The following is a 21,675-nucleotide window of genomic DNA, read 5'->3' on the forward strand; positions in this document are numbered from 1 at the left end:
AGATTTCATCTCCTACCGGCAGCCGCCTGACCTGCAAATAATTTTGATGAAAGCAATACAAGGGCAGTCAGGCAAGTTCAAGATCGTGGAATATTTTTTTTATGTATATGACATTCGTTAACTCGACAGTATACTACTTCATTGCGCTATGTGATAATCCAACTTGATGTCGATATAGAATTAGCATATTTGGGTTCACGTAAACACTATCAGTGCAAACAAAAAAAATACATAACTGTAAATATATTATGTATCTAAACATGATAAGGCGCCTGGATTATTAATTTTTTGACATGAAATAAGTGAAGTGAGTTTCATAATATATACTGTTGTGAAAATGATGTGCGCTAATCATATGTTAATTTAGTGCCTCTCAAGTCATCTATAAAATTCCAAACTCATAATATAAGAAGACAGTGATTTTTGTTTCATGAGAAAGGGTTATTAGCAACATCCGCTAAATAAATTATCAATTTAAACAAAAGACATCTCAAACTTTTTTAGAAAATGTTTTACGTACTAGAATATTTTCGTTCGAAAGATGATCATATTTGTCTAAAAATTTGATAGTTTGGAATTATCTATTGTGAAAATGTCTCCTCTCCGACTCTCGCTCTGTCACTCTCACTCTCTCATTCTCACTCTCCTCTCCGACTCTCTCTCGCTCTCACTCTCCTCTCTGACTCTCCGGCGACTCACAGCCTCGACTCCGTCGCCGTCTCTCCGGCCTCGACGCACGGCCTGGACTCCGTCTCCATCTCTCCGGCCTCGTCTCCGTCTCTCCGGCCTTGACCGTCAACTCCCCCACGGCCACACCTCTGGCCCTCGCTCTCGATCGCCTTCAAGTAAGTTCGAATCCCTAATCTTTAATCTAATAATCCACATTGAACTCCTGAGGGGGCATTCTAATTAGGATTTTGAGTGGAACTCTAGGTTCTTGCTCAAGAGCGAGTTCCGACTTTCTCTCTTGCGGACCACCTTTTCGAGTGGAAAACTCATTCATTCGGAATGGTCACAGATTGAACAAGATTCAATCAAGGTGTGTAAGAAAGATTTTAGGCATCTGGGGGTAGCAGATACACAATAGTTGCATCGGCTAAGTTATCCCGAAAGATGTATAACTACTGAATGGATAATAAGGCCATTTGTCAAGGAAAAGAAAATGAAGAGTCTTCACATTAGCATAATTGTTCAAATGAAGGCTCCGGCATTCCTGTTAAGGATTCGATTGTTCCATAGCTTCAAAGCTTGGAGGCCTTGCCCGCTCTCCGTTCTAAAATAGAGAAAGGGAATAGTGGGGCCAGGGAAGAATTATAACCAGGGGAGTTGACTTGAGTTTGTATACGACATTCTTTATTTTGTAGCTTAGAAGGCTGTACCCATCCGTGATCTATCTATCAGATAAGAAGAATTATAGTAGGAAGACAGCACCAACCGATCTGGACTTTCTTTAAGGGGGAAACTTAGAAGCTCGACTTGAAGGCCTTCCTCAGAACTAACTATCAGGGGAGCCCATACCTAAGAGAGTAGTTTGACTGGCAAATGAGTCTTTCTATCTATTGTATTAATACCGCTGTCGCTAAATCTTTCCGTTGAAGAATCGGATGAAAGACTGCCAGAGGAAGGCTAAACTCTCGGAGCCTAGTATTAGCACTTCACTTACGGTTCTTCGATCTGAGGTCAGAGGAAAGTAGAACTATTAATCAGAGCCAGCATTTGCTGGTTGGTGGCTTCTTTAAAACGAGCATTCATAAAGTGGTCCCAGCGGTCTAATGGGTATAATGTCTTCGACGTACAGATCTGATTTAGTTAAATCCCTTTGCCAGGTCTTAAATGAATTCTATTTCGGATCCCGGTGTAGAGCAGACCATGTTTGTCTTTTCAGTTGTTGATTATATGGGAATAAAAGAAATGGCAATGTTACTTATCGGGTAGGCATTGACTGTAAAAGAAAATGGTTTGCGTTAAACTAACAATTGCATGCTTTCTGCAGGATCCACTTATATAAATATAAGATGGGTAACATGTGTTGCTATGTCCAAGTTGAGGAACGTACTGTAGCTATTACGAAGAGGTTTGGAAGGTTTGACAGAACCCTTGAACCTGGCTGTCATTTTGTACCATGGATTTGCGGGTATCAGCTCGCCGGGAAGCTGTCACTCCAATGGCAGAGCTTGCTTGTGAAATGCAGAACAAAGACCAAGGTTTGTTCAATCTTTTTTCTTTTCCTTTTCTCGTTTCAGTTCTGTGAGATGACAGACAGCCTGTCACTTGTTACCAATTAACATGTAAATGCTTGAATAAGTAATGACCTCACGTGATATTTTTCTCACAGGACAATGATTTTGTCAATGTTATTGCACATGTGCAATACCGAGTCCATCAAGAAAGACAATATGAGGCCTTTTACATGCAGAGGAATCCAAGACGTCAGATCCAGGGATATGTGCTCAAGGGTATGTGCCAAATAAATTTCATCACATCAGTATAAATATAGTATTGGAACAAATTTGTACAATTTACATGCGAAAGTAGCATACTTTAGTCCTTCAACTAACACTTTGGGTAAGCAACGACTATTGCATGCTTGATTCTGGTGTTTCAATCATTCCAGTGATCGGAGCTATGGTTGCGGTGCGAAACATGGACGAAGTTTCTGGGCAAAGGGATGAAATTGCCAAAGCTATTATGGAAGAAATGAAAGAGGTAGTCCACTCTAGACTTCTTGATGTTATTATGAGAGATAAACTGAACTGGAGTTCTCTAAATTTTGCAGCCTGTGGGTCTCAATGGATATGAGATTCTGCAAGTCCAAATCTGGGATGTAAGTTTGGATAAGGGACTTGAGCAAGCTATGATTGAAGCCAAGAATGGTAAGCTTGAAATGACAATTACCAATTGATTCTAGATAATTGTTCATCATGGTAAAATTTGATTTGTTTTTGTGGGTTGCAGCGAAGAGGAAGGCTGAAGTGGAGAGACACGATGGTCAAGAAGTGTCCACGTCCGCTGCTATGTAGTAGATACACGATGGTTAGCAATCCAATGGTAGAATTCTTTTGTCTTCTGTTCTGTTTGGGAAGCTTGATTGTGGAATGGTAATGAAGACGGTGTCTATATTTCTGTCGAGCAGTTTGTTGTGTATATAGGATGATGTGTTAAGAAGTCCTAATTTGACGAAAATAGGTGGTTTTGGTGTGTAAGCGTGTACTTCTAGTCTACTGTTTCAGAGGGGGCTTCTCTGTCAGATATAAGACAGTGAAAATTGAATGTTTGCTTCTCTGTACTGTTTGGGAAGCTTAATTGTTGAGCAAGTGTACTCTTTTTTTATATTAATACACAACAGATTGTTTGGGGTGTTCGTCCGCAAGTTTGGAAGTTGAAATGACAGTTGGTATAGGAGTTGCTGATTGGCTGTTAATTTTTATCTGAAGTAGTTTGGTGGCTGGATTTGGAGATATAGTGACAGGAGAAGGTAAAGAGAGATTCATGTTGAGCAATTGTACAGGGGCCATCAAATTCTTTTCAACATCCCAGGATGAAAGAATCGAACGATTTTGAAGGCATAGACAATGCACGGTCACACCATAATTTGTCGGGAGGCAGAAGATAGCAGCATGGTGGTTGTTTTTAATGCTTGTTAGAATTCTTTTGTCTTCTGTTCTGTTTGGGAAGCTTGATTGTGGAATGGTAATGAAGACGGTGTCTATATTTCTGTCGAGCAGTTTGTTGCGTATATAGGATGATGTGTTAAGAAGTCCTAATTTGACGAAAATAGGTGGTTTTGGTGTGTAAGCGTGTACTTCTAGTCTACTGTTTCAGAGGGGGCTTCTCTGTCAGATATAAGACAGTGAAAATTGAGTGTTTGCTTCTCTGTGCTGTTTGGGAAGCTTAATTGTTGAGCAAGTGTACTCTTTTTTTATATTAATACACAACAGATTGTTTGGGGTGTTCGTCCGCAAGTTTGGAAGTTGAAATGACAGTTGGTATAGGAGTTGCTGATTGGCTGTTAATTTTTATCTGAAGTAGTTTGGCGGCTGGATTTGGAGATATAGTGACAGGAGAAGGTAAAGAGAGATTCATGTTGAGCAATTTTTAAGCTTTCATACGATGAAGAGAGAGAGAGAGTGTGAGAGATCTGCAGGTGCAAAGTCACTAATTGAGAAGAGGGAAGGTGTTGAAATTTTTTTCCTCAAAAGATTAGTTTGAAAGCCGCGGCAGTGTGTACCAGATTCTCCTCTGCCTGGCGTGCATTCACAAGATTGGTAGGTCGAGATCGGTCGCTTTTACTTGTAAGTTGTAACTAAATATACAAACAGGGCAAACCATTGCCTAAATTAAAGAAAAACAGGGTTAGAAAAACTGAGGGAGCACTCTTTTAGTCAATTCGTAAACTACACGGAAATGGGAACAAAGATGACAAGGGATTAAAGCCACAAAAGTACCAGGACAAACCATTCATTACTCTTTTCGATTCGCCGCTTCATTGATGACAATTTCATGGAAATGAATGTTAAAAGCATTTAACGATAGAGAGAAAGAGGGGGGAATAGCTGAGCCTTTGATTTAAGCTATCAAAATTACAAGTTCCAACCATCTATTCTTTCTTGACAAGTAGTCCTAATAAAAGATCAAATAATACACAAACAAGAAAGACATCTGACTGCTGCACATTATGCCTCAATCCCTGTATCCTCTCATCAGTGTTCTTCAGTTCATCTTGCTTGGCCTTCACGAGCACGAAGGTCACGATGGCAGGGCTCCTGGAGGAAAAGATGCCAATGGGGCTCTCCGGAGGCCGAGGCGAGCGCCTTCTTAATCTGCAGATCAAGACATCTTCGATAAAAAAGAAAAATAAAAGTAAGATTAGTACGTGTAAGTGAAAAAACAACGTGCTGACCTCGCAAGTACAAAACGGTATACTCAGACCAGTGAATTAAAACCTAGGATGGCATTAAGAACCCATCTCAAATAACAATGGCTTTAGAAAGAATGAGTAGTTCATGTTCAGCCTATTCTAGCATATCATAAGAGTATAATGGGATCTGCTGAAACCGTGATTTCGCATTTGTTGTTACAAACTGTGGTTGGGACAAAGCATACAAACTGTGAAACTTATGCAAGGGAGAAACCTTTGCAGCACTCATGATAGGCTGTGCATCAATGCCTGAGCTCTGCATTGCTTCTTGGGCTTTCTTTGAAGCCTCGAAAAGAGCTGGGGAGTTCTCCAGCTTTCTGCAACAATGAAGCCGCAACATCTACACCCGGTTTCAGAGCATCTGCAACAATTTGGAAAATACTCTGTGCAGTGTTTAAAAATCCCGAGCTCACTTCCTGAACGTGGTCAATCGTCTTCTCAACCTGCCAATTCAAATTTCAGAAGCAACTTCAAGATACCAATAACAGGGCTTTCACCGTTGAAATAATCTTTGCGACTCTTTACTAAAAAAAAAAAAAAATGCAGGAACTTTTACCTCCGTGATAGAAGAGAAAATCTAGTCTTTGGGGAGGCTGACAGCTCCAGCTTCATGGGGAGGCGAGAAGAGAGCAATGGAGCAGAGAGCGGCGAGCGCCGGATTTTTTCGAACGAGCGCCGGAGCAAGGACGGAGTGAGCGTCGAAGCAGGGGCGACCTTAACGTGCTTCATCCTGTGGTTCAGAACCAATAACAGTTGGGTATAACAATATTTCTGCCCCTTGCAAAACCGGGAGGATCATAGTCCACTCTAGATCCAAGGCAATCATACAGCCAAGCTTTTATCTTACCATCAATGGCAGTGGAGAAAATAAACTGCAGTAATGAAAAAGTGAGTTATATAGTCGACTCTGGGAAACTGCTGTCAAAATAAATTTACCAGCTGCACATCTAATTCGGAAAAACTGGTAATACAGTCTGCTTGAAATGATAGAGTATAAGCCAAGAAAGTAGAAAGCGGCAAACTGCTCTCAAAGCAGATGAACCTGAATATTTTCCTTGTAACGTGGGCAGACTGAATACACTGGAGCTTCATCGGAGCAGGGGTGGCCTTAATGTGCTTCGTCGGCGACGGTGGGGGAACAGCCACTTGACGAACGCTGGAGCAGCGAGCGAGCGAGCGAGCGTCGGATCGCAAGAGAGGGAGACCTTTGCTTCGTCGGAGCAGGGGTGGCCTTAATGTGCATTGTCGGCGAGGGCGGAGGAACGACCGCTTGACGAACGCCGGAGCTGAGAGCGAAGATGAGGGAGACCTTTGCTTCGTCGGAGCAGGGGTGGCCTTAATGTGCTTCGTCGGCGAGGGCAGAGGAACGAGAGCTTGACGAACGCCGGAGCTGAGAGCGAAGACGAGGGAGACCTTTGCTTCGTCGGAGCAGGGGGTGGCCTTAATGTGCTTCGTCGGCGATGGCTGGGGATGGCCGCTTGACGAACGCCGGAGCAGCAAGGAACGGCGGACCAGCGAAATCTCAGCGCGAAAAATTCAAAATTTGTGTGCAGGGCAGAGAGGGGGAGACACCTGTTTGCTTTTCTTCTCCTCCTTCGGATGAGGAAACGAAAGGACGGATAGGACTTAGGAATAAGAGAGAATATGCGAAAAAAGCAGAGCACCGGCTAGCATTCAGGCTAGGTGATAGGATGAAAATTACTTTTTTGTGGAGGAAATCGGGGCTGGTGAGCCGGCCCCACGGCTCCACGTGGAGCCACGTGGATTCGCATGACGCTTCATGAGTGGTTCGGGACCACGCTGACTTGGCGATCCGAGACCACCTAATATTTTCTCATTAGTTACTAGTGTTATTACCAGTCACTCACTCACTCGGATAATCTCATTCGACGTGGTTGGTCGGTCTATCAGAGGCCGACACGTGCTCTTCTCTCTTCTCTCTCCCGTTCGCTCCTCCCCCACCACCTCCTCGCGTGCTGTTATGGGGACGGTGGAGAGAATAGAGAGAGAGAGAGATGCTCATTAGACCTTGAACAGTCAACTTCGAACAAAAGCCAATTTGAGACCATCTCTCCTCCCTTATATATATATATATATATTAAAAATGGAAGCTCGCCTTTTGCGGGCGGGTGGATCCGTGGATGGACACTCGACAGCTTTTCTTGCTCTTTTTTCAATTCTTCTCCTTTGTTATATATATTAACAAAGCAACGACTGAGTTATAAGGATGAAAGGGTAGGTTGCTACTTCAGGACGGTTGCTCCGATCGATGGAAAAGTCATCCGGGATAAAATAGTTGTTGATTGTGCAACCGTTATGTGAATATATGAAGACATTTTGGCTCTTTAGGCTCATTTTCGTGCTCTGTAATAAAATCCTTCCAATGTCAGCACACTCATTTATCCCGATATTGTTATTGAATAATATAAAAAAATTCTCGTACAATCACCACGCCACCACGGTCATTGGCATGCTCCTAGACATATAGCTTCACCCTAACTCAGGAGAACTTACACCGCTGCAAATATTCGCAAATTGAGCCAGACAACAGTACTCGTATGATAGTCATTTAGCGTTGCATCATCTTTCAAGTTTAGAGATGGAAATCTCTATTCAACAAGTGAACGCAACACCATCCACGACCCGATGACGGTAACTAGACGAAAAATAGAATACATTATCAGCAACCTTTCAAGTTCGACTACAAGGTCAGCGTCGTCGTTGATTGAGAAAAGCTTAGATAGAGAGGCTCAGCCTTCGTCCTTGAGGTTCCTAACGATGTCGCTTAGGCCGACCTCCAAAGGAAAAGCTCAAAAAGAGAGGAAACCTTTCTCCTTGAGGCTTTCAACAGTGTCTCTTAGGCTAACTTCCAAGAAATGAGAAATTCACGCCATACCTTCTACTTTTTCCCTTGATATCCTATGAAGCCGACACAACAGGTTTGTCGTCTTCACATATGTGTTCAAAATGCATGATTCATGCAGCATTGGCGAACGTTAGGGTATATGCTCGACTTAAGACCACTTCTCGAGTTGCTCATAAGAGAAAAAGTTACCTTTTAATCTATGGACTGGAACAAAAATGGGAACTTACTTTTTCTGGGAGGTGCAATGTGGGATAAAGATGGTGCAAGATCTTTGAGGCGTCGCGACGGTGCATTGCTCCTCCAACTACACAATATCTGCCACTAGCTAAAGGATTTTCAAGAGCTTAAATGTGTGCTTGTCCAACGTCTCGGACATCAACAAATCCGTAGGACGCATTGGGAAATTCTTCAGTTCCCACATCATACGTGCCTTTGATTATTCCCGCTGCAGACACCATTTTCTTAAAGGAAAATCACTTTCCTAGTGCAACTGGGTTTCTTCTTGCACATGGAAATGAATTACGGGTACGTTTGGTTCAGTATTTTGAAAGCCCCTTTAGGGCCCAAAGCCCCTTGGGGAAAATTTTGGGTGTTTGGCAATTATTCCCACAAACAACTAAAAATTGACAAACATAAAAATGTACAAACTTTAGTGGAATGGATTTGAAAGCCCCTTTGGGGCTCATCTACAATTGATTCATTCACAAGAAATCATCATAGGTCAAGGTATGCGTCTCATCTATTATGATATTGTGAAAACCATCTTGCTCTAAGATTTTGGGTATGATGTTTATGCAAATATTAGGGTTTGATTTACATAGAATTGATTTGATCTTACATGAATAGCAACAACTCAAGTGCTTCTCCTTTATTGCCCTGTGTATCACTAGCTCAAAGAGACTGCCGCTCACGAATTGCATTATGCAACGGCTCCTTATTTGAGGTTATTTTTGCAATTTTCAGTCACAAACCCTCTTGTCACAGATCCATACCAGCCAACCCCACATTAAACTAATTAAAATTTTTTGTATCTTACCTTATCAAACCAACCCGTAAAACAGTAAATTTTAATCTCAATTAATCTAGCCCGCATAAAAAAACACTTACATCCCTTTCTCCGAATATACACGGAAATGAGTTGGAATTTAAATCCCCTTCAATGTGCGCGTATATCCTTTTCCATATTAAGCCATTTCTTCTTGATTTCTTTCCAAGAAGCTTGATGTGTGCCCGATTGAGCTCTCCCTTTCTCCGATATTCGTGCCGTTCGCTGTGCCTCTTTCTTGGACGAGAGTATGGCTGAATATTGCCCGAATCTGCTTCCTCTTTCCGGATTCTTGTCGAGAATATTGTCTTCAATTACGGCCAGATTTTTCTCATCGATTTTCGTCCTTAACGGTGCATATTATCTTTGCCTTCCGGAGACGATTGCCCCAATCACGTGCCCACCTTCCTTGCCAAGAATCATATATATTTAGCCCATGTTTTCCTTTTTGCTTCGCCCCAGAATCTTTCCACGAGCTAAATTTCCCATCTTGGACTTTGCTGAAATTCCTTTTACTTTCCCAACTTAGATGACCAATGCAGGGCAGACGTGGAATTCAGCTACGCAATCCACCACCGGGTCAATGAAATTATTCAATGCGCACATGCTTTAGAATGCCTAAATTCAACACAATATTAATATTTTTGTTTACGAGTCAAACTTGATTCCTTTTTTTTTTTTAATGTAATGAATGGAGTAAATTGAGTAACCAAAATTTAGGTGTCAACAATACCACGCTATAAAGTATGTTGGCCAGCAATGATATAACCTCAAGGGTTTTTGCCAGATGATTTAAACGTCAGGTGAATGATAGATAAAAGTTGCATTCAATTGAGGAACAATTGAATTTAAGGGACAAAAACACCTGTTCCGTCCATTTCGAGGACTCGAAGGAAAAGGAGAAACCTGTCCATTTGAAAAATATTCCGGACTTCTTTTGCTGCTCTCATTTTTGTCTTCCTCACAGCCGCTCCAACCATAACGTCTCCAGATTTCGTCCAATTCTCTCAGAACTTCTGAAATTTCTCGTCATTTCTCCAAATTTTAAGCTAATTCTATGACCGATATATGAAGATTTCGTCCCTCTTATACTTATTGCTCTATGTTTTTTTCTCTCTCTATTTTTACCCTCCACATCAAGGAAATCTGTCCGGAGGGGTTCAAATCCTATGCGACCCAACCTATACGAATCCCCAGGAGTTCGTCTATGAGCAAGGCCAAGCTGGAATTATTAAAGCCACGGTTTTCGTTATGTTCGATAATCGGATCGAAGTCGGAGTCCCACTTGGTTTTTGTAATTATATCTCCTAATCTAAATCAGGATAATAGAGAACAGACTCAACTTATCACAACTAAAAATTCATAAAAATGTACTTCACTCAAGCAGATAATAAATAAAGCAATATTATTTATTAGTTGTGGAATGAAACCACAAAGTTATTACATAACTCAATCAATTGCCTTTGTTCAGATGAAAGTCCAAAACTTTAGTGCAATGAATAGATCTTCTGGCAACCCTGAGAGCATGAATCCGCACAAGCTCTGACTTTCTTCACGTCCACTTCAACTTTCTTGGTGTCTGCATGAGTTCCAATAAGAAACAAGAAATTAAAAATGTTACTTATATCAGGATTGAAGTTCATTTTTTTTTAACAAGAGCATATATCGAAGTCCAAGAAACGAAATAATTTAGTACGCAGCTAGCTCTCGTAATTAAAATATAACAACGAAACATTGATAAAGAAACAAGATTATACAATAACTTTCTTGGTTTTATGAATTTGATAAGAAGCTACGTTCTCGATGCGAAGATTATTACCCGCATGATAGTCCATGCAAGTAGACAAGAAACAACCGACATCGCAATGCTCTAGTGCCGCAGACGTAGGGGGCCCTGTTAAGCAACGATTGATGCAGTCCGCACTGCATTGCAATGAATCGGGGTCAAAGATACAGAAAAATGCACACTTCAATGCACATTTCGCAGATATGCGTGCGTCGGCTACGATGGAAGACGACAGTATCAGAACCGCCACGAACATCATTGACCCCATTCTCTTGGATGCTGTTACCTCCATGGCCATATACACCCCACCTGTTATTAACCTCTCTCTCACGTAATGAGTTTTGAGCTAGTGTAGTGAGGTGTTGAAATGAGTAGCACCTTTATATACTGAGATATCCATTCAAGTTGCTGAATGAGTTGATGAGTAAAGAGGTAAGAAAAGGAAATTATCTTTTCCATTTAATGATAATATGCTTGACCTTATCCTTTAGTCGATTTGGAAATTTAGCTGAGAATTTCTTTTTTCTTACCAAATTTCAGGTCCAGTAAAGAAGGTGATATTAGTTGCCACCTATTGCGAGATTTTCTTCTAAATGTGGGTACTTGTCAAATTTGATCTCGTCAGCAACGAAACTGTACAGGGACAAGTATCAGGTATATATACACCTATCTCGGTGATTTCCCCTTCTTTTGGCAAACTATTGAGTTGAATATGCATGGTAATTGCCTCGTATATTATGCACAATCAGGCCGCTCAAAATGGGAAAATAGGCATGGTAATTGCAAGTTTCTGGATGACCCCAAGGCATTCGACGAACATCAGTAGGAAGGCAGCCTCTACAGCTCTTGACTTTCAGTTTGGATGGTAAGTATTTAATTTATCAGAAGGTACGTAAAAATTTATTCCCCCTAATACTCATAGATTGCGTTTGGTCATCTGGATTTTCTAGCTATGATAGGATTGAATAAGATATGATATGAAATCCAAGAAATTTGCTATATCATCTACATTGTTTGGTAAATTGTGAAAATAAAACCGGATGTTTTCAATATTATCATGTCCACTATTTGCTATGAACGACATATCATTGAAAAATAACCTACAAATTGCACAAATGGAGATGGTAAGAATCTCCTACGACACTCTTGTCTACGTCATTTAATTGCTTATTTTATTTATTATTTTTCCCTATCTTTTTTATTTCTTTTCTTTTTTATCTTCTTTCCCCTTTCCATCATTCTCTAATAAAATTTTATTGAATATTAAACTATAATAATATACCTAAAACATGTAATAAATATAAATAGTAAATATTTATTTTTATATATGGAATTTATATCATAAGATAGAAAGAATTTTGAATATATAAATAAATAAAAAGGAAATTGTTGTTATTTTTTTATTTTGAATTTTTTATATAAGAATTCAAATATTATTTATATTCGAATATTATTTAAATTTTATTAATTTAACAAGTTTGTTATTCAAGAAAAGTAACATTCATATTATGGATATTAGAAATCCTATCTACCTTTATCCTACTTCCTTCATGGAATAATTTTATCTAGGCTATATTCTTCCTATATCCGACTTTATCCTATCTTGGGTAGGTACCAAACACAGGATAGAATATCCTGTCCTAAATTTTATCCTGACTACTAAACATAGTAAGGTTCTAAATATGCATTTTCACATAATAGCAATTTTACCTCGACGAAAGAGTCATTTTTGCCCTTCCTCAGAAATTTTATATGTCACATGAGTAAGTGCATTGTGTGCCGATGACGTAAGGTTTGCTCATCCTATTACCTATGGTGACTATCAAAAATCGATGAGGAGATATGTTGGTGAACGGTTACCCAAAATCACAGAAGCACAGTCAGAGGCGCTAAAAGGCTCTCATGACTACATGGGGGTAAATTACTACACAGCAAGATACGTAGATGAATTCGCAACCCCTTTCACCACTCTCAATCTTAAGTTACACCACCGATTGCCATTGTAATTTGACCGGTAAGCATGCACTACCACTGCCCAATCAATTCATCCAATAATACCTCGGACAAGTTATTTACTCCCATGCGCTCTTCTTCATTGATTGCCTAATTAACTTTGTTTGTTATCTGTGTTGCTACCAGCTGAGAAAGATGGCATTCCGATTGGCCAACCGGTAATGTGTCTACCACAAGCACCTTAAAGAATCTATGCAATGTTCATGCGTTAATCGCATGCTAAGAATAATGCTGATATAGAAATTAACTAAACAAAATTGCAGACCGCTGCCGAGTGGCCGTACATATACCCAAAGGGTATCAGAGAGTTGATGCTCCACGTGAAGAAAAACTACGAGGATCCGACCATTTATGTGACGGAGAATGGTAATACATGTATCAATGTCGGTGACAGTAACTTTGCTTGGGTTGAGGGGTCTCCTTGTAATTTTTCTTTAATACCTGTTTTGTGCAACCACAGGAACGGTAGTTGCAAATAACAAATCGTTGCCGCCTGAAGATCCACTGATAGATAGATTGAGAATAAGTAACTTTCAGCAGCATCTCTCAAATCTCTCCAAGGCTATTGAGTAAGTAGTTCGATATCGATAATGGGTATGCATCGGTGGTAACAATGATGATATTTTGATAAAAAGCAATATATACACGAATTCGTCATTGACAGGGAAGGAGTGAATGTGAAAGGATGCTTTGTGCGGAGTTTCCTAGACGACTTCGAGTGGGCGGAGGGTTATACAACCCGATACGGCCTCATATTCGTGGATTACGGGAATGGATTGAAGCGATACCTGAAGCAATCGGCGTACTGGTTCAAAAGTCCTACGAAAGGATAATGCGACTGTCAACTTCTCCTTGCAGAGCGATGCCTAGCATATTTACTTCTTGCATGATTGTTGTCTTCATCGATATAAATGAGTGGAGAGAGTATGTATGAGCATTCGGATTGTTTTTAAAAGTGAAACAGATTGAATTTCTATCTACCTTGAGGATAAAGGGGCTGCGTCCCTGCAACACTTCTTGATCCAAACTGATCGAAGGAACAGGCATGAAGAGTCCGGTGGTGTTGGTTTGCAATTTTGAGGCACCGCAAATCTTTGCATTTCTTTCTTCCAACGTATAAGAATTTATATGATTTTTCCCCTTTTTTTTACTTTTTTTTTTATCCTTTTCTGAATTTAACTCAAGAAAAACTTATTTTTGTAATTTTGTTAACTTATCTTTTATGCAAATAATTGTACTTTTGTTCTTTATATTTCCAAATCAATTTGTCAATGTATCTTCTCTGAGTTTATTTTACTTTTCTTTGATTTTTATTTGTTGACAATCCTTTGAAAATATTAGCAATTTAAATCAAATTTAGAATAAATTATTGGAGTACCATTATCTTATTGGCAAATGATACAATTAATACCGATCGTTTTTATCATTTTTTAATCAAACTTTTGTTAGTACGACACATTTAGAAGCGGTCGTTGTTCATATTTTTCGTTTGCCATAGCCCCGTTGACATCAATTATGTTTCATATATAATTTTTTCCAAAGGCACGACCATAAATATACTTCTGCTTTTGCAAAAATTAGGTTTTCTTTCTCAAATTGGTTTGGGTCTTATCAAATTAGTTCATTCTGTCAAACTAAGGTAAAAAAAAATTAATCCGATAAACACATTATTGTTTCCTGATTGAATTCTTGATAAACTATTAATTTCCTTATGATGCAAAAAAACTTTCAATTTACTTTTCCACATTAGTTCGTTTTTTTATGTATTCGTAGGAAATTCTATTTATTTGAGTATACCTATATACATTTAACTTTATTCATAAACATTTACCTTTCATAATTTAATCTTAAAAGTCGATGTATACATAAAACATTTTACTTTGTTATTGCCTAATAACAATATGAAAATAAATAGTTAATGCTGTTATGAAATGTCTACAGTCAAATTTTGTTTTTTTGTAATAGCCAAAGTTAAAATGAGGCACTGATTCACCATCTAGATAAGAACAGAATGAAAAAAAACTACATTTGATGGTCCTAACAATTATGGTATGTATATACCAATATTCTCAACAAAATTATTCTTCTCTTCTCTTGGGTGCGCTTGTTTTGTGAAAAATAAATGATTTTGAAAACATTTTCCTAACAATGATCACTTATATCACTTATAAAAATGAATAAAAACATATTTTAACCGTCCACGAAAATATTTAGAAATAAATGATTATCGATAATGAAAAAAAGATTTCATTTACTAATTATTTCAAACGATACAAGTGATTATTTTTAGGAAAATGTTTTCTAAATCATTAATTTTTCATGAAACAAACGGAATCTTAAATGAATATTATGATGTGGAAATAATCTATTGGCTCAAAAGTATTTTACATGGGGGAAAAAGGGGGAAAATTTTAATTAAGGATCAAAAGTGGGTCTCTTTTATCAAAAAGGGACCTCAAGTGGACAATGTTTCAATTAAGGATCTAAAGTGCCCAAACCAGTCTCAAATAAAGACCCTAGCTCGCCGGCCGGCGAGCGTGAGATATTTCCGACGCCAGAATAGGGGCAATTTTGTCTTTTTCTTTTCTTTTTTTTCTTTTTCCTTTTTTCTTTTTCTCTCTTCCCACTTGTGGCTATCGTTGGCGACATCCGCCAGCCTCAGGCGAGGGCCACCTTCACCGGCATCGAGCGAAGGCCAGCCTCGTCGGCGTCGAGCGAGGGTCGCCCTCGCCTAGGCTAGAGAGAGTCGCCCTCGCCTTTGCCAGATTCGACGAGGGCCGCTCTTGGCCTTGCCGGATCGGGCAAGAACAAGGGTTGCCCTCGCTGGATCTGGCGAGGGCGAGGGTGGCTCTCGCCAGCCCAGGCGAGGGCGACCCTCGCCCGACGCTGGCGAGGGCAAACCTCGCTTGGGCTGACGAGGCCAAGGCCGGCCCTCGCCGGATCTGGGCGGGCAAGGGTTGCAGCGAGGACCACCCTCGACCTTGCTGGCGTTGGGCGAGGGTTCGCCCTCGCCTGGGCTGGCGAGGGCGTTCCTCGCTAGATCTGGCGAGGGCAACCCTCGCCCTCGCCCGATCCGGCAAGGCCAAGGGCGGCCCTTGCTTGAGGCCGGCGGACATCGCCGGCGATGGCCACAAGGAAGAGAGAAAACGAAAAAGGAATCCCCTGCCTCATTAGTAGAAGCAGCATCACCATTTCCAGCTGAATTAAGCTCAATCGGTTCTTGCTTCAACGCTGCGGAACCAGACAGAAATTCACCAGCAACATTGCCGTAAGCTTAAGAAATAGAAGAACTACTGCACTTCTTGCTAATCCTAGAAGCGGATGTTTAGCAGATAGCCACTGGCAAAGAAAAGGAGGGTTCCTCTTGACATTCAGCATATACATGCTCTTAAGAAGAACGCATCAATCAAAAGGTCTTCCACGTTATCTATGGATAGCATTATTTTTTTTGGGGAACCATGGCGGATGTGTTATGTGAACATGCAGACACCCAAACCATAAGCTAGTCATACGATTGCATGGAAAAGTACTAATGAAACTTGTCCACTTTACTGGTGGTCTCGATTGACGATTATAATTTACAAAAAGTATAACTATTTTACGACAATAATTTTTTTATTATTATTAATATTCTTTCCATTTTATGAGTGGCAACATATGTTCACCTGCCTTGCCCAAAAAAAAAAAAACATATGTTCACCTGTAACACACCAACGAACTGAACCATTCTCCATGTTTAAATACCTTTGTGGATTACGAACAGTCATTCGTTCTCGGAAGTGGGCCTGTTTTTTCGCTAGTACATTTTAATTGAAAAGAGAAAAACTAGAAGATGCATTTGATGGCTGTGGTTATGACCTACCATTTTATGTAGTGATTTTGGAATCGAAATGATCAGTGATAAACAGTGGCTAAATTAAATCTAACCTTTTAAAGTGAATAGCCATACATACTTAACGTACATTCCAGTTTAAATGGCGCCTATGCACTTGAAGTATGTGGAAGTTTTATGTTTAGCCATGCATGGGACTATGGATAATAAGGTATCAATGGTTCGGGTCGGGTCCGATTTTCATGATACTTGACCCAACTCAAAATACTGGACATGTGTGCTCGACCCAACCCAAGACAAGACCCGAACAAGATATAGCCACACGATCGGTCGAGTTTCGTGTTTCAAACAATGAATTCTAGAAAGCTGCAGAAGCGATTCGTCCCCAAATCGCCACAGAACAAGACCCCTAGGTGCCCCAGCTCTGCTGCCATGCTCTCGAGCTCCCCCCAGGGTCCGCCGACTTCGTCCACCTTCTTGAGCGTTTTGTGATGAAATAAAGAATTAACTCATAATACAATAAACAAAAGAACTTATTTTTAGTGATAGGTTGTCGTCATTGTTAAATTAAGCCCCTTAATTGCTTGTCCAACGGCGCACGCTTAGCTCCCTCATAGAGCAAATTCTAAGAAGCTTAAAAGAGATACTAATGTTCCTCGGACTTTGATTCCCAAACGTTGTTTTGATCATATTATTCCGGAAACATCTAATCAAAGCAAGAAACCAGTAGTTTGATTGCTAAAGTGAATTACTGATTATGGGCTAATTTACTGAGAATTAGAAAAACGAAATTTATGATAAATTTAGACTTTTCACTAAATCTTAAGTGAAGTTATGATTGTTAGGACTTTCAATCTTACGAGAACTTAAGGTAATTTATTATCGGTAAAGGTAGATTATTGACCATCTTTTTCATGGACCTAGTGGTAATTGCGATTATTAAGGTGAATTACCGATTATAGGTTCTATGGCTTACAACTATTTGAGGTTACTTTGGTATTGGTTAATTACTAAGTGATGGTATTCTTACTTTACGAATTCTAAAGCTAAGTAATTGCTTCCAAAGGAAACAGACAAGCTATCTTTCCGTTAGTAGATTACAAATAGTTTACATGCATTACTAGTAGTGTTGATTAATGGTTACAGGGTTAATATTACGAAAAATCCCAAACCGGTACACTTGTGACAATTTTACCCCGAACTAATTATTTGACAATCAAAAACCCAAAACTGGTACACCTGTGATAAATTTATCCCGAACTATTTTTTTGACAACCAAAAACCCCAAACTGATATACTTGTGACAAATTTACCCTCTGTTAGTTTCCGTTAAATTTTACTATCAAATTGCTAAGTTTGATGACACGAGGTAGTTGACGAGTGTACTAATTTGGGGTTTTAGCCCTCTGTTTGTCACAAGTTTTGCAATTTGTGATTTTTCGTTATATTAATCCAATTTAACGGACGGTAAATTTGTCACAAGTATACCAGTTTAGGGTTTTTGATGATTAAAAAATTAGTTTCGGGTAAATTTATCACATGTGTACCAGTTTAGGGTTTTTTGTGATTAAAAAATTAATTTAGGGTAAAATTATCATATGTGTACCAGTTTGGAGTTTTTGATAGTAAAAAAAATAGTTCGGGGTAAATTTGTCATATGTGTATCAGTTTGGGGTTTTTAGTAGTAAAAAAATTAGTTCAGGGTAAAATTGTCACAGTGTACCAGTTTGGAGTTTTTCGTAGTATTAACCCATAGTTATAATTTATGGGCATGGACAAAGTACCTTGGACTCTGAACCCTTATTGAAGCAATCGATTGACCCTTGCCCGTTACTGGAGAGGGCAGTACGACCCTCTCCAACAGTTGGCGAGGGTTACACGACCCATGCTCACTATTGACGATGATCGCATGACCCTCACCGATAACTGACAGGTGTCGCATGCTCGTTGCTTACGCTATTGCTAAGCAAGGGTCTCATGACCTTGATTTCGCATGGGTGATCAGCGACCCTCATCGCTAGTCTAGCGGGGGTTATTGACCCCGTCGAAGCTAGCCGTGCCATTGCCCAGCCACTTTCTATTTTGTTCCTTTTCTAATCTTCAATTCTAATAATTAATTATTTTGATTTCTTTTTTAAGTAAATTTTTTCAATTTTATTTATTTTCGTTTTTGGCTCCTTTAGCTCGCTCACGTAACATAAATTTGGGAGAATTACTTTTCGGCCCTTGTAAATTCAGGGTTGTCTCACTTTGGCCCGCCAATTTTTATTTCGCTCAGTTTGGCCTTTCCCTCCATGAATCCATCTCAATTTGCTTCAAATTGGCAATTGAAAATCATCACAATCGAGGGAATTGAATTATGCGCCTCACACGAGAATTTCCAAGTTGTTCAAAAGGGTATAAAAAGCTAAGACAAGCTCAAAGCAACTCTTCCAAAGAGAAACTAAGGTAGCGAATGATAACCATTCTGTTTCAGAATGAGTTCCTGAAACAGAAATAGATTTTTCTATTTCTGGTTCCAGGATGAGTTTCTGAAAAAAGAAACCCGTTTAATAACGACCAAAAATTTCTATTTCTGGAACAGAAACCCGTTTGATAAACAATACAAAATTCTATTTCCAGGAACAAAAATCCATTTTTTAGAAATGGAATAAAAATAATTAGAAAATCCAAAAAATTCCTAAAAATCTCAAAAAAATTCAAAAAATCCAAAAAAATTTGAAAAATTCTAAAAAAATTCATCACAATTTCCAAAAAATAAAAAAATTTAGATTTCGGGAAAATAGGAAATTTGCTGAATTTTTTCAAAAAAAATCAAAAAATCAAAAATTTCAAAACTTCATAGAATGGCTTAAAATACCTGTGGCCACCCACTTTTAGTGAAATTTAAATTTTTTTAGGTGCCCAAAAAAAATCAAAAAATAAAAAATTTCAAAACTTCACAGAATAGTTTAGAATACATGTGGCCACCCACTTTGAGTGAAATTTAAATTTTTTAAGGTGCCCAAAAAAATTTCAAAACTCAAAAATTTCAAAACTTCATAGAATAGCTTAGAATACCTGTGGCCACCCACTTTAAGTGAAATTTTAATTTTTTGAGGTGAAAAAAAAAAGCAAAAAATCAAAAATTTTAAAACTTCACAAAATGACTTAGAATATCTGTGGCCACCCACTTTGAGTGAAATTTTAATTTTTTTAGATGCCGAAAAAAAAACATAAAAAAATCAAAAATTTTAAAACTTCACAGAATGACTTAGAATGCCTCTAGCCACCCACTTTGAGTGAAATTTAATTTTTTTAGGTGCCTAAATGGTATTTTTGATTTTTTTGATTTTTTTGATTTTTTTTGGCACCTAAAGAAAATTAAATTTCACTCAAAGTGGATGGCCACATGTATTCTAAGCCATTCTGTGAAGTTTTGAAATTTTTGATTTTTTGCTTTTTTTCTTTTTTTCGGCACCTAAAAAATATAAAATTTCATTCAAAGTTGGAGGCCACAGGTATTCTAAGCCATTCTGTGAAGTTTTGAAATTTTTGTTTTTTTGCTTTTTCTTATTTTTTTTAGGCACCTAAAAAAAAATTTCGCTCAAAGTCGCTCGCCCCTCACGACTCCCCTTTCCTCTCGCCGTTTACGCAATCTATCAGGTTCTTCTATGATTGCTTTTTTAGAACTTGGTTGCACTTTCACGACAAGTTCACGAAAAGTGTATTAGAAATCCTAAAACTTATTACGAAAGTGTAATCAAGTCCTAAAACTGTAAAAAAATGTAATCAAGTCCTAAAACTTATCAAATTGATCTAATCAAGTAATAAATCTTTATGTTATTTACTCAAGTCTTTTTTTTTATTTAAGGGATAAGAGCATTAGATGCACTTTCGTGACAAGAAGTTCACTATAAGTGCACGGGAAGTCCTAAAACTTGTCACAAAAGTGCAATCAAGTCCTAAAACATTAAAAAAGTGTAATCAAATCTTAAAATTTGTCAAATTGGTCTCAAGTGATAAAAATTTATGTTATTTACTCAAGTCTTTTTTTATTTAAGAGATAAGTGCACTAGTAGTCCTAAGACTTGTCACGAAAGTGCAATAAAGTCTTAAAACTTTAAAAAAGTGCAATCAAGTCCTAAAACTTGTCAAATTGGTCAAATCGAGTTATAAAACTTTATGTTATTTACTCAAGTCTTTTTTAATTTGAGGGATAAGTGCATTAGAAATCCTAAAACTTGTCATATAATTACATTAGCACAATTCTACTGTTTCGTAAAAAGAAAAAACCTTTTTCTATATTGGTAGATTTCTGAAAAAGTTGTGAATGTCACAAAACTGCTGGTAAAAGAGTTATTGGTAATATGATTTCTCAGTAACTTGTTGGTAATATATGAACAATTGCAAATTATCAACTTTTCCTATCGTTACCAATTTTTATTTGCATTTCTTACAAACCCCCTATATCAACCAACTCTTATATAAGTTGACTAATTATTTGAGTGGCTTATCAACTTTTTTTTCGAGTAAATAACCAACTAGTTTTAGACTACTTACTCTCAATTGAGTTATATACCATCATTTACTGTTTTTGTTTTCACATCAATATTTTCTTATCACTTATTAACTTTTATTTATCTTTTAACAATACCTTAAAATTATCAACACTTATATGAATTTACCAACTTTTATTTTTGTGACTTGTCATCTTTTTTTCAATTAAATTACTAAATAAATTTTGTTTATCAACTCTCATTTAAGTTGTTCACCAATATTTATATTTTTAATTATCAACTTTTCTATTAAGTTGCCAACTTTATTTTTGTCTTGCTTATAATGGTTAAAATTTACCAAATCCTTTTAAAAATTACTAACCTTAATTAGTGATCATCAAATTTTTTTTCAATTGAGTTGCTAACTAATTTTTATGTTACCAATTCTTTTTTGAGTTAGCTACCATAAATTATTGTCGGGGCCCTCCCACGGTGGACACTGAGAATTTCTCTAGGGAATTGAACGGATTACCAAATAGGCGCATATAGTCTCTCTCGCGCACTTAGCACGAGTTCTCTCAAACCCTACCGGTTGCATCATTGGTTGATTTGATTAATTATGAAAATTTGTTCTTTTTTTTCAAGTGTTGCCACTAACCTATTTGAGGTCGGTTAGAAGGAAAGTGAAACGCGTCCACGAATTAGAGACCCAGGAATAAGGGCTTGGGTATGCTGAA

At 38.3% G+C, this 21,675-nt stretch overlaps 2 protein-coding genes and 1 long non-coding RNA gene across 4 annotated transcripts; 2 read left to right on the forward strand and 1 right to left on the reverse strand.

The window, feature by feature from the left end:
- The first annotated feature begins 2,015 nt into the window (after positions 1–2,015).
- LOC130137347 (hypersensitive-induced response protein 1-like) lies at positions 2,016–3,020 on the forward strand. Its single transcript, XM_056308153.1, has 5 exons — positions 2,016–2,204; positions 2,336–2,456; positions 2,615–2,706; positions 2,777–2,873; positions 2,956–3,020. The coding sequence occupies exons 1-5, from the start codon at positions 2,016–2,018 to the stop codon at positions 3,018–3,020; spliced, it is 564 nt and encodes a 187-aa protein (XP_056164128.1).
- Positions 3,021–4,540: 1,520 nt separating this feature from the next.
- On the reverse strand, positions 4,541–6,530 carry LOC130137412 (uncharacterized). Of its 2 annotated transcripts, XR_008815862.1 has the most exons (3): positions 5,961–6,528; positions 5,475–5,790; positions 4,541–5,361 (listed from the first exon to the last, which is right to left on the reverse strand). It is a non-coding gene; the product is annotated as an uncharacterized LOC130137412 (long non-coding RNA). The 2 variants fall into 2 exon arrangements; XR_008815861.1 differs by having other exon boundaries at positions 5,475–6,530.
- A 5,793-nt stretch (positions 6,531–12,323) lies between these two features.
- Positions 12,324–13,641, forward strand: LOC115667473 (beta-glucosidase 13-like). The gene is made up of 5 exons (XM_056308800.1): positions 12,324–12,629; positions 12,755–12,786; positions 12,892–12,994; positions 13,089–13,197; positions 13,293–13,641. The coding sequence occupies exons 1-5, from the start codon at positions 12,560–12,562 to the stop codon at positions 13,459–13,461; spliced, it is 483 nt and encodes a 160-aa protein (XP_056164775.1). The 5' UTR covers positions 12,324–12,559; the 3' UTR covers positions 13,462–13,641.
- Positions 13,642–21,675: the final 8,034 nt, after the last annotated feature.

The sequence above is a fragment of the Syzygium oleosum genome, unplaced genomic scaffold (assembly GCF_021117445.2).
Source record: "Syzygium oleosum isolate NSW1041296 unplaced genomic scaffold, Sole_v2.1 Sole_v2.02, whole genome shotgun sequence".
Taxonomy (NCBI): Eukaryota; Viridiplantae; Streptophyta; class Magnoliopsida; order Myrtales; family Myrtaceae; genus Syzygium; species Syzygium oleosum.